This window comes from Henckelia pumila, chromosome 1 (genome assembly GCF_033568475.1).
Source record: "Henckelia pumila isolate YLH828 chromosome 1, ASM3356847v2, whole genome shotgun sequence".
Lineage (NCBI taxonomy): Eukaryota > Viridiplantae > Streptophyta > Magnoliopsida > Lamiales > Gesneriaceae > Henckelia > Henckelia pumila.
The window spans coordinates 44,111,721-44,123,365 of record NC_133120.1 but is presented as its reverse complement, the minus strand read 5'-3'; the positions used below and the strand labels follow the sequence as shown (position 1 = coordinate 44,123,365).

Here is an 11,645-nt window from a genome sequence, read left to right as displayed (position 1 = left end):
GTCTGTCTTGGAAGATATCGCATTCACCACCACCATAGAATCACTCTAAAAAAATAGCATATATCTTGGACATCCAGAGAGGCTGATAGCCCACTCACACTCAATATGGATGACAACTTAGTGGGCCAACAATTGAAAGACTGGGCTTTAAGAGGCCTAATTGAGAAACAAGAGAATCAGCTTGCTCCAATAAATGAAGAGGAAAAGGAAGAAAGCAACAACACCGAACCAGAAGAATCCAGAAGAAGAAGAAGAAAACCCAATTGGATGCATGATTACGTCATGTGAAGGAGAGTCACGCAATTGTGGTTTCAATAATCGGTTATGTTCTTGTTAGTTTGTTTCTTTTCAGTTGTAAGCATGAGTATAAAAGAAGGTGATGTGAGCAATTGTAAGGCATCGAACATTTTGACAGCAATTTACAAAGTTGAAGGAGTTCCGCACAGACTCGAAGTGTGCAGCATTCTTAACATTTTGGTGCTCTCGTTCTCTCACGATGCGGAATGAAGAGATCGCTGAAGCCATGCGACAATTGGAAACTAATTTCAAAACTCACTCTGAATCCCAGTTGCTGACTTACACCAAGGTGCTGGAGCAATACGTGGGTTCTATGGATCAACAATTCGGTCAATTGCACCAGATGGTCACCGATCTTTCGCAGGACAAAGAACCTACAACGCACTCTAATCGTTCTGATGGGGAAAGCAGCAAGAAGGGGGGAAGTTTTGGGGCTGAGCACTCTGATCACCTGCGGGGTTCAAGTTTTCTTTTCCCCGCTTCAATGGAGAAGGGGTTCATGACTGGATCTACAAGGTGGAGAAATACTTTACCTTACACTCCACCCCACCTGCGATTCGTCTACAGGTGGTAGCCTTTCATTTAGAAGGGGAAGCTAGCTCTTGGTACCAATGGATGGATCGGAATGGTTCCCTTCTTACATGGGATCAGTTCATGCAAGGTGTTCGGTGTCATTTTGGAGCTTCGGTCTATGACGACCCATTGGGAAAAATTGCGAAGTTGTTTCAGACGGGGAGTGTGAACCAATATCGCACTGAGTTTGGATGTTTGATGAATAGGATTGAAGGGGTTGATGAAACCTTGTTTCTCAATATTTTTATTTGGGGCCTCAAACCTGAGATTCGAAGGGAGCTGCTAATCCATCCACCTACGAGTCTCATCGAGGCCATGAACAAAGCTCAACTATTTGAAGACAGGAATAATGATCTCAAAGGAGTATTGCGGGCAGGGGGCATGAATCCTAACTCAACGGTCCTTCTGCCTCCACCAATTAACAAGGCACCAGGGGAGAAAATGGGTCTCGGGATGACTGAGGGGCGATCCCACCCAAACACCACCCCGAAGCTGCCCATCAAAAGGCTCACCATCGCTGAAATGAAAGAAAGAAGGGAAAAGGGACTCTGTTTCAATTGTGATGAGAAGTTTAATGCAAACCATCTTTGCAAGAATCGAGTCATGGTTTTACTGGGTGACGACTGGGATGATTACACATTAGGAGTGGATGTCTATGGGGAAAAAACATTACTAGAGCTCGATGAAGGCGTCACTGAGGTTAGTTTGCATACACTGACTAGCTCCGCCACACCACGCATTTTCCGCATTACTGCAAATTTTCAACAAATACCAGTCAAAGTATTAATCGACACCGGAAGCCATAATAATTTTTTACAAGAAGGGCTGATCGAGAGGCTGGGGATGGTTGTTACGGAGTCTCGCCGATTACGAGTTTACATGGGCAATGGGCAGTATTTGTGGTGCGACAAGGTGTGCTCTCAAGTTCCTTTAGTTTTGCAAGGTCATTAGTTTCGTGTTGATCTTTATGTGCTACCAATTTCGGGGTTAGACATTATATTAGGGATGAAATGGCTTCGAACATTGGACCCTTGTTTACATGACCATGAGGCCCTCACTATGGAGTTTGCATGGCAAGGGGAGAAGGTCTGCTTAGTAGGGAACAAACTTACTCCATCGACACCCATCTCGTACAACAGACTGTGTGTGCTCTTGCAACAAGATTCCATTAGTGCCCTTACACCCTCATTGAAGTACAAAGTAATACACTAGCAAGAGGAGGTGAACCAAGTGTACAACTCAGCGATGGGACAGGGCTGGTTCCAGCAGAAGGGAGTCGATGCTTTGTTGTCAAGGATTCACCACATACTTGCTAGTGTGGATATCCTATGCAATCTGAGGAGATATTAGTGTGACGAATCTCTGGCCAGAGTACATGATGTGTTTTAAGAAATGGTTTCTTAGTAGCACATACGATGTCACTATTTGATCTTCAAGATGCATTGCATAGTTATCGAATCTCGAACGACTCTCGATTTACCAATGGTTGTTGATTCGATCGGGATATATGGATGAAGGGACCGTACTGTACGCTAACCAAAATCTATTGGTTCTTGCAGGCACTATCAGTGATACCTAGGGAATCATGGGGCGATGTTGCTAGGCGCTCTTACCATGATTCGATGGGCAAGTCGGAAATTGTTGTTTCGAGTCACAAGGAGTTGTGAGCCCACGGCTAGCTGTATCCCTGAACCATTGAGGGTCACACAAGTAATGGATTTCTAATTCCCGTTGAGATAGTTAAATTTAAAGAGTTAAATTTAATGAACAAAGAAGTAGGACTTCTTATATCAGAGTAGAAGAGTAAGATTTCCTAAAATGACATAGGGATGGGCATTTTTGGAAATCACTGAATTCAGATTCAGAAAATTTATCTTGACTTTAAAAGATGCAGAAATGGTTTCTGTGCACATTGGTGAAATTGGTTTATCAATCTGAGTCACGATGAATTTTATATTAATTTCTGAATATGCAGGTTTTGCTTGTCAGGCTTTAACTTATGACTAATGGGCCCTAAGCTGTTAGCAGCCCACATTATAAATAAGTTATTGCAGTGCAGAAATTAGACACAAGTCTCATAATTTTTTAACACTAGGGTTTTGAGACCTAGAGTGGCCGCCCCCTCTCTGTGTTTTTCTTTCTGAAATCCAGTCTGTGAATTTTGAATTTGCAGTCTGGTTTAACGGATCAAATTCGTTAATTCTCTTCGTAGAAACTTCTGATAGATTTTCTAGTGCAATCTATCAGAGGGATTCGAATTCTGTTCGTGGACCTGATTGAAGAATTGTTCGTCCATCAGTTCTTGGGATATACAACAAGAGCAGAGTTATCTCTTGGTGTTCATAATCTCGTTTCGAGATTCAAGGTAAAAATTTAATTGTTATTTAATTTTTACACGCACAATTTAATCGTAAAGTTTTGATACCCATGATATGGAATCGTTCCATATAAAATTTAAAACTTTCGCTGCACCGGGTATCAATTCTGATTGATCTGAACACCGTTTTCCAACACTCGCAACTAATTAAAAACCACTTTATTTTTGCTGCCAATCTATGATGGTAATCTAGGATAACGGCCCGTGTCCAAAGTCTTTGACACTCCAAGGACCGAAGATAGTTCATGTTGTACCCGAATGTCGATGTTTTTGCTAAAAAAAATACTCCAGATTTATCAAAGTTAATGGCTTTCCCACTGTCCCTTTCATAGATTGTTAGAATTCTCTTTATTTCTTCACATTCCACTTTTGTCGCTCGAAAGAAGAAAAAATATTCATCCACAAACAGCAAATGGAACACTATTGGCGCCCGACGACTAATTTTCACCCCATGCAATGTGCCTCTCCCCATACTCTTCTCAAACAAAGTGGATAGTTCTTGCGCACAAATTATAAATAGGTAAGGTGAAAGGGGACACCCTTGGCGAAGGCCACATTTTGGGCTAATTGGTCCAACCATATTTTCATTTACCATAACATGGTATCGAACTGTTGTAACACACAACATCATAATATCCACCCATTTATCATTAAAACCCAACCGCACCAACATGATTTTTAGAAAACCCCAATCAATATGATCATATGCTTTACTTATATCGATTTTAAGTGCCACATCACCATGTTTGCCACGGTTCTTCTTCTTCATGTGATGGATGATTTCAAAGACTGCTACCACATTGTCAATTGACCGGCCCTGGACAAAGCTTTTTGTTTCTCGGAAATTATTTTTGGCGGCACCATTTTTAATCTATTTGATAGAATCTTGGAAAATACTCTATACACCACATTACAGAGAGAAATCGAGCGAAGATCTTTCATAGTGGTAGGATTAGCATACTTTGGGATAAGAGTGATAATGGTTTCATTAAGTTTAGGCGAAAAAGATACCTGTTGTTGCCACTATACGCATTGTTGGAATAAATCTCCACCAATGATATGCCAACATTTCTAGAAAAAAATTGGATTATAGCCATCCCGTATGGGTGATTTATTTGGATACATTTTAAAGAGTGCCTCTCAGAGTTCGTCGATGGTGAGTGGGGACAATAGAGTGGCATTATCATCAGCTGAAAGTTTTGGTGCAATCTGACTAATCACCGGATCATAATCCCCATTTTCTAATGAGAAAAGATTCTCAAAATATTCAAGAGCAATGTGGCCAAGATTCTGAGGGTGATAACATTGTTTTATATGTGTTATTTTATGTGTATTTGGTATGTATTATTATTTTCTTAGTGTGTTTTTATGGTGTTTTATTTAGTTTTTATTTATTGTGTGCGCATTTTACCCCTCGGTTTAATTTTGTAGGTTTGAAGATTTCTAAGGGAAAACGAATGAAAAAGTTATCAACCTAAAGAAGATCTTGCGCTCTTGAGAGTTTTCAACTCGCTCAAGCGCGAGAAGCAAATCCAGTGGCAATTGGTGCAGGGCACGCTCGAGCAAGATATTAGTTCGCTCGAGCAGATATGTAATTCCAGAAGTTTTCAAATGAAGGCGCGCTCAAGCGAGATTTCAATTCGCTCGAGCGCGTGCCGTTGGTCCAGAAATATGTATATGATGTCTCGCTCGAGCGAGAATTCCACTCACTCGAGTGCGTATTTCGGAGCATAATATTTTCGAGAATCCTAATTTGTGAAGGAAACTAATTGGTACGGGATCCGGACACTATAAATAGAAAATTTTTATTATTTTTGAGGGTTCCAATCTTTTGAAGACGGAGGCAGCTACACGTACGGCTTGGAGTGAAGAATTCTACAAACTTTTTTTTTCTTTTTTTTAGTTTTATTTTTATGATTAAAACTTTGTTTTTATAATTATGTCTATTAGTGAGTAGTCTTTTTTTTCGATCAAATTCACGTGATTGGGCCAAACAAATTCATGTAGAAACTTGGATGTTTATTTGGGATTTTTTCAGATTTGATTTTATATTATTGATTGTTAGATTTATTTTTGTCTTATGAATAACCTGATCAATTATTTGTTTGCATGTTAATCGGTTCTAAGTCGACAGAGGAGAAATTGGTTTTGATCACTTTAACAATCAACATGAGGTAAAATTGATTAGAAATAGTATTCGATTTCATCGTGCGTTTTTGGTGAAAACTGAATTTTCATAAATATTTAATGCATTCAAATTTGATTAGAATTATGAAAATTTAATCCGTCAATATTTGAATAGATTTAATTGTTCTAAAAATATACTTTTAAACAAGTTAGAAAAATTCACCGTAATTTAAGATTAAATCTGAATCCCGAATCAACTACATGTTACATGATTTGTTTGATACCGACGTGTGTCATTGATCGAACTTTTCTCATATTTGAATTTAATCCATATTTTCTGCTGCGTTTTATTTAATTTAGTTTTAATTGCAAATTTATTCATTAGTTTAAAATCTGAAATTACTTTTATTTGCTAGTCTAGATTAAGTAGAGATAAATATATTTTGGTAATTACAAAATAACAGTTCTTGTGGGTTCGACATCTGGACTCTTGTCCACTATCTATTACTTGACCTGGTGCGCTTGCCGGTAGATTTTTAATCACACCTATTTAGGCGGTCAAATTTTTGGCGTCGTTGCCGTGGAGTGTTTGAGATATCAAAATTTTTATTTCACTTGAGATTAGACTTTATTTTTATTTGTTTTTATAAATTCCGAAATCTTCTCTTTTCTTTGTGATTTTTAGGTACTAGCTGTTGTGCATGCATAGCATTCGATCTAGGGAGCTCATACCACTTGATTTAGAGATCGAACGCACGCTCAGCAGGATCCGAAGAGCTAAGAGATCTATCACTCTTGAACTTGAGACAAAATCTGAATTAGATCAGGAAGACATGGCAGACAACAGAACTGTTCTTGACCTCATTCGCCCACCAGTTAAAGGCTGTGGATCTAGCATAGTTCGCCCGGCTGTCGAGGCGAACAACTTTGAATTAAAGCATGCTATTATTCAGATGATTCAGCTACAAGCTCGGTTTGGGGGCACATCTGTGGAAGACCCCTACGCTCATCAGGAGCATTTTTTGTCGATCTACGACACGTTTAAGTTTAATGGGGTAACACCTGATGCATTGCGACTGATGTTATTCCCATTCTCTCTACAAGGTGAAGCTGTGGAGTGGCTTGATGATTTGCCTGCGGGTTCTATTACTACTTGGACCCAACTTGTTCAAAATTTTTTGAACAAGTATTTCCCTCCTACGAAGATGGCGAAATTATTCTCGGACATTATCTCATTCAAGCAAAAGGAGGGAGAATCTCTTCATGCAGCATGGACCAGATTTAAAAATATGCTGAGGATGTGTCCTCAGCATAATCTTACTTAGTGCCAGCAGACTCAGACATTCTACAATGGGGCTGATCAGTCAGTTCGATCCATGTTTGATGCTGCTGCCAATGGAAGTTTATTCAGTAAAACACCAGCAAAAGCGTGGGAGATTATTGGGAACATGGCTGAAAGCAACATAAGATGCCCAGATGTGAAGAAGGAGAAAAAGACTGGAGTTCTAGAATTTGATGCACTGACAACATTGAATGCAAAAATTGATGCTCTTACACATCAGATGGCGATTATGCAGACAACTCCAGCTAATCAGGTACAAGTTCAGCAACCCGAGGAGCAGCAGGTCTTTGAGATCGATGCGGCGAACTTCATGGGAAATCAAGGGAGACATCCATACAATCCTTACAACAATACTTATAACCCTGGCTGGAATAATCATCCGAATCTCTCATGGAAACCTGCAGATCCCACCGTTAATACATCCAAACCAGTTGAGAAGAAGCCATCCTTAGAGGAAATTATGATGAAGTATGTAGCGGGTACTGAGACTTGCCTGCAAAATCAGGAGGCAATGTTGCAAAGGTTGGAAACACAGATGATCCAGATAGAGACACAACTGTCAAATAGGCCATGAGGATCGTTGCCTAACAATACTGAAAAGAATCCAAGGGATGTCAATGTTATCATGGCAGTTACTAGATCGCAAAAAGAGACTACGGAGAAGAGAACTGAGGATGAGGAAGCAAGTGAGCAAATTAATGAAAAAGGGATAGAGGAAGTGCCAAAGCATGCAGAGTCGGCGCCTACGGGCACGAAAGGTAAGTCTTATAACCCAACTAATAATGATAATACTTATTTGAGTAAACTTCTTTTCTCCAAGCGAGCAAAGCAACTGCAATTGGATAATCAATTTGCAAAATTCTTAGAAATTTTCAAAAAGCTTCACATTAATATTCCATTTGCAGATGCTTTGACTCAAATGCCCAGTTATGCAAAATTTTTGAAAGAGACTTTGTCTAACAAGAGAAAATTAGTGGATTTTGAAACTCTGAAGTTTTTGGAGGAATGTTATGCTATTTTACAAAATAAACTCCCTCCAAAACTTAAGGATCCCGATAGCTTTTCAATCCCATGCACTATTGGAAAATCATTTTTAACAAGACTTTATGTGATTTAGGTGCCAGTATTAATCTTATGTCTTATTCATGTTTTGAAAAGTTAGGTATTGGTGAAGTTAGGCCAACCACTATCTCCCTTCAATTGGCTGACAGATCTATAAAATATCCAAGGGGGATTGTGGAAGATGTTTTTGTTAAGGTTGATAAATTTATCTTTCCAATGGATTTTGTTGTGCTTGACATGGAAGAGGATTGAGATATATCTCTTATTTTAGGTAGACCATTTTTAGCCACTGGAAAGGCCTTAATTGATGTGCATAAGGGAGAGCTAATTTTTCATATGAATGATGAGAGTGTGATTTTTAATGTTTTTCAGGGCCTTCGTTATCTTGCAGACAATTCTGATTGTTTCAGAATTGATGTTACTGATGATTTGGTTGAGTATTCTTTCCAGTAACAGTTGTCCATGGATCCATTAGAAATGTGTTTGACAGGAACAATGGATGAGGAGCATGATAATGATGAAGTTCATGAAGTGGCAAGATATCTGGATGGGAGTATACCCTTTGAAAGATCCATCAATACCAAGATTGGGGAGCTTTTCCATAATCCAAAACCATTGAAGCCATCGACCGAGGTGCCCCCTACGCTTGAACTCAAACCACTCCCTTCTCACTTAAAATATTTATATTTATTACAAAATGATAAACTGCCAATAATCTGTTCATCTTCTTTGACAGGGTGCGAGGAAGAAAAACTGTTGAGAATGATCAGAGAGCATATAAGAGCCATAAGATGGAGTTTGGCTGACATCAAGAGGTAGTGAAAAAAGAAGTGATCAAACTTCTTGATGCAGATATTATCTATCCAACCATGTGTATGCACAAGATAGTGATGGAAGCAGAGCACAAGACGTCTACTCAACCACAGAGGCGACTTAACCCAGCTATGCAAGAGGTAGTGAAAAAAGAAGTGATCAAATTTCTTGATGCAGATATTATCTATCATATCTCTAACAGTGAATGGGTGAGTTAAATTCATGTAATACCTAAAAAGGGAAGTATTACTGTTATTGAAAATGAAAATAACAAATTAATTTCTACTAGAACTGTTACGGGGTGGCGGGTATGCATTGATTATAGGAAATTGAATGATGCCACTCTTATAGATCACTTTTCACTTCCCTTTATTGATCAGATGGTTGAGAAACTTGTTGGACATGGTTTTTACTGTTTTTTTGACGGTTATTCGGGTTATATGCAAATTCCCATAGCACCTGAGGACCAGCACAAAACCACTTTTACTTGTCCATATGGGACTTTTGCATATAAACAGATGTCGTTTGGTCTGTGTAATGCCCCTGCTAATTTTCAGCGCTGCAATAGCTATTTTTCATGATATGGTAGAAAAATTTATTGAGGTTTTTAAGGATGATTTTTCTTTGGTTGGTTCTTCTTTTGATGCATGTCTTGGTAATTTGGAAAAAGTATTGCAGAGGTGTGAAGAAAGTAACCTTGTATTAAATTGGGAGAAATGCCACTTCATGGTAAGAGAGGGAATTGTGTTAGGACACAAGGTGTCCGAAAAAGGTGTGGAGGTAGCTCGGGCAAAACTAGAAGTAATTGAAAAATTCCACCTGCCACGAACTTGAAAGGAATCAGAAGCTTTCTAGGACACGAAGGTTTCTATAGGAGATTTATTAAAGATTTTTCTTCTATTGCTAAACCCCTTACTAATTTGTTGATAAAAGAGGTGCCTTTAATTTTTCTGCTGAGTGTTTACAGGATATTTAGATATTGAAGCAGAAATTGACAACTACACCTGTGATAGTAGCACCTGACTGGAGTCTTCCTTTTGAGTTGATGTGTGATGCAAGTGACACAATGTTGGGAGCCGTCCTTGGGCAGAAGAGAGGAAAAATGTTGCATGTGATTTATTATGCCAGCATCACCCTGTCAGCCGCCCAACTAAACTACGCCACCACTGAAAAAGAATTACTTGCAGTTGTGTTTGCATTGGACAAGTTTCGATCATATTTGGTGGGGAAAAAAGTTGTGGTCCATACTAACCACTCAGCATTGAAGTACTTGATGAGAAAAAAGGATGCTAAGCCAAGGTTAATTCGTTGGATTTTGTTATTACAAGAATTTGACTTAGAAATTATTGACCGGAAGGGTTCAGAGAATCAAGTTACTGATCATCTATCTCTTCTAGAGAATCAAGGAACGAAAGCGCAAGTTATTCACGATGAATTCCCAGAAGAACAACTGTTTGCGGTAACAAATCTACCATTTTATGCATACATTGTTAACTACCTATCAAGTAAGTTTCTTCCCCCGCACTTAAATTATCAACAGAAAAAGAAATTTTTCCCTGAGTTGAAATATTTTTTGTGGGAAGATCCTTTTCTTTTTAAGATCAGTGCATATGGAATAATTCGTAGATGTATTCCAGTAGAAGAGGTAAGTTCTATACTCTCACACTGTCGTACATGTCCGACTAGAGGTCACTTTGGCGCGGGTCGTACCGCTGCTAAAGTGCTACAGTCGGGATTTTATTGGTCTTCGTTGTTTAATGATGCTTATGCCTATGTGGTTGCTTGTGATGCATGTCAAAGAATTGAAAATATATCTAGGAGACATGAAATGCCCTTGAATAATATACTTGTATGTGAAGTTTTTTTATGTTTGGGGCATTGATTTCATGGGCCCGTTTCCCACGTTTGAGGGGAACAAATATTTTGGTAGCGGTCGATTATGTGTCCAAGTGGGTTGAAGCGCTTGCATGTAGAACTAATGATTCTAGGGTGGTTGTAAAATTTCTGAAAAAGTTTATCTTTGCTAGATATGGTACACCTAGAGCCATTATTAGTGATGGAGGAACCCATTTTTATAATCATCAATTTGATAAACTTTTAAATAAATATGGGGTCACTCACAAGGTGGCAACACCTTATCAACCTCAGACGAGTGGGAAAGTTGAAATATCGAATAGGAAATTGAAACGAATATTGGAGAAAACTGTGAATTCCAATAGAAAAGAGTGGTCAAGTAAATTAGATGATGCGCTTTGGGTATACCTCACTGCGTTGAAAATACCTATAGGAACTTCCCCCTTTAGGTTGTTATATGGAAAAACGTGTCATCTTCCTGTTGAACTTGAGAATAAAGCATTATGGGCCACTAAATTTCTTAATTTTGATGTGCAGGCTACAGGCGAGGAGCGGCTGCTGCAATTGAACGAGATTGAAGAATTAAGGTTGGATGCATATGAGAATGCCAGGATTTACAAAGAAAAAACCAAAAGATGGCATGATCAATGCATCGTTTCACGTGAGTTCGAGGTAGGCCAAACAATTTTATTGTATAACTCAGGTCTGAAGCTTATGCCAGGTAAGCTGCGTTCGAGATGGTCAGGACCGTTTACTATCAAACAAGTTTTTCCATATGGTACAGTGGAGATTTCTAGTCCTGCAACAGGTACATTCAAAGTTAATGGGAAAAGGATAAAGATTTATCGAGGTGTTAATGTGGATCAAACACAGACCTCTGTCGACTTGAAGGACCTGAAAAATTGAAAGGGAGATACAGTTGGGCTATAGACTATAAATGTAGCGCTGACTGGGAGGCAACCCAGTTTTTTTTCCCTTATTTTTTAATTTGTTTTTATTTATTTTCATTTATTAATTATTAGAGCGAGCATCAAATTCGAGCAACTCTGATTTTCCGGGTCGCTCGAGCGAGTTTGTAGTTCGCTCGAGCGCGAGTCTGCATTCCAGTAAACTTGATTTTTCTGTCGCGCTCGAGCGAGATAAAGATTCGCTTGAGCGCGAGTGACCTGTGCGCAGACCGTCGTTTTATTTTCTCTCTTT

At 39.0% G+C, this 11,645-nt stretch overlaps 2 protein-coding genes across 6 annotated transcripts; both read left to right on the top strand.

The window, feature by feature from the left end:
• Positions 1-418: 418 nt before the first annotated feature.
• LOC140874960 (uncharacterized) lies at positions 419-5,262 on the top strand. Of its 5 annotated transcripts, none has more exons than XR_012148277.1 (3): positions 419-1,782; positions 2,430-3,235; positions 4,679-5,262. XR_012148277.1 is itself a non-coding variant. In XM_073278464.1 (3 exons), exons 1-2 carry the CDS (start codon positions 913-915, stop codon positions 2,535-2,537), a joined length of 978 nt encoding a protein of 325 aa, XP_073134565.1. In that variant the 5' UTR covers positions 419-912; the 3' UTR covers positions 2,538-2,580; positions 3,044-5,262. The 5 variants fall into 5 exon arrangements, 3 of the variants coding, with proteins under 3 accessions (XP_073134565.1, XP_073134566.1, XP_073134563.1); XR_012148278.1 differs by having other exon boundaries at positions 2,430-4,584; XM_073278464.1 differs by having other exon boundaries at positions 2,430-2,580; positions 3,044-5,262.
• A 2,079-nt stretch (positions 5,263-7,341) lies between these two features.
• On the top strand, positions 7,342-11,351 carry LOC140861753 (uncharacterized). The gene is made up of 8 exons (XM_073264771.1): positions 7,342-7,474; positions 7,834-7,973; positions 8,235-8,331; positions 8,515-8,593; positions 9,149-9,371; positions 9,568-10,050; positions 10,192-10,236; positions 10,716-11,351. The coding sequence occupies exons 1-8, from the start codon at positions 7,342-7,344 to the stop codon at positions 11,349-11,351; spliced, it is 1,836 nt and encodes a 611-aa protein (XP_073120872.1).
• Positions 11,352-11,645: the final 294 nt, after the last annotated feature.

What these genes read in the sequence shown, in the direction of transcription:
- LOC140874960 (XM_073278464.1), top strand. Translation starts at nt 913, where the DNA reads ATGGATCGGAATGGTTCCCTTCTTACATGGGATCAGTTCATGCAAGGT. An exon ending in AGTATTTGTGGTGCGACAAG is followed by an intron (nt 1,783 to 2,429) that starts GTGTGCTCTCAA and finishes TGGTTCTTGCAG; the next exon opens with GCACTATCAGTGATACCTAG.
- LOC140861753 (XM_073264771.1), top strand. Translation starts at nt 7,342, where the DNA reads ATGGCAGTTACTAGATCGCAAAAAGAGACTACGGAGAAGAGAACTGAG. An exon ending in GGCAAGATATCTGGATGGGA is followed by an intron (nt 8,332 to 8,514) that starts GTATACCCTTTG and finishes CTTCTTTGACAG; the next exon opens with GGTGCGAGGAAGAAAAACTG. An exon ending in CAGAAGAACAACTGTTTGCG is followed by an intron (nt 10,051 to 10,191) that starts GTAACAAATCTA and finishes TTTCTTTTTAAG; the next exon opens with ATCAGTGCATATGGAATAAT.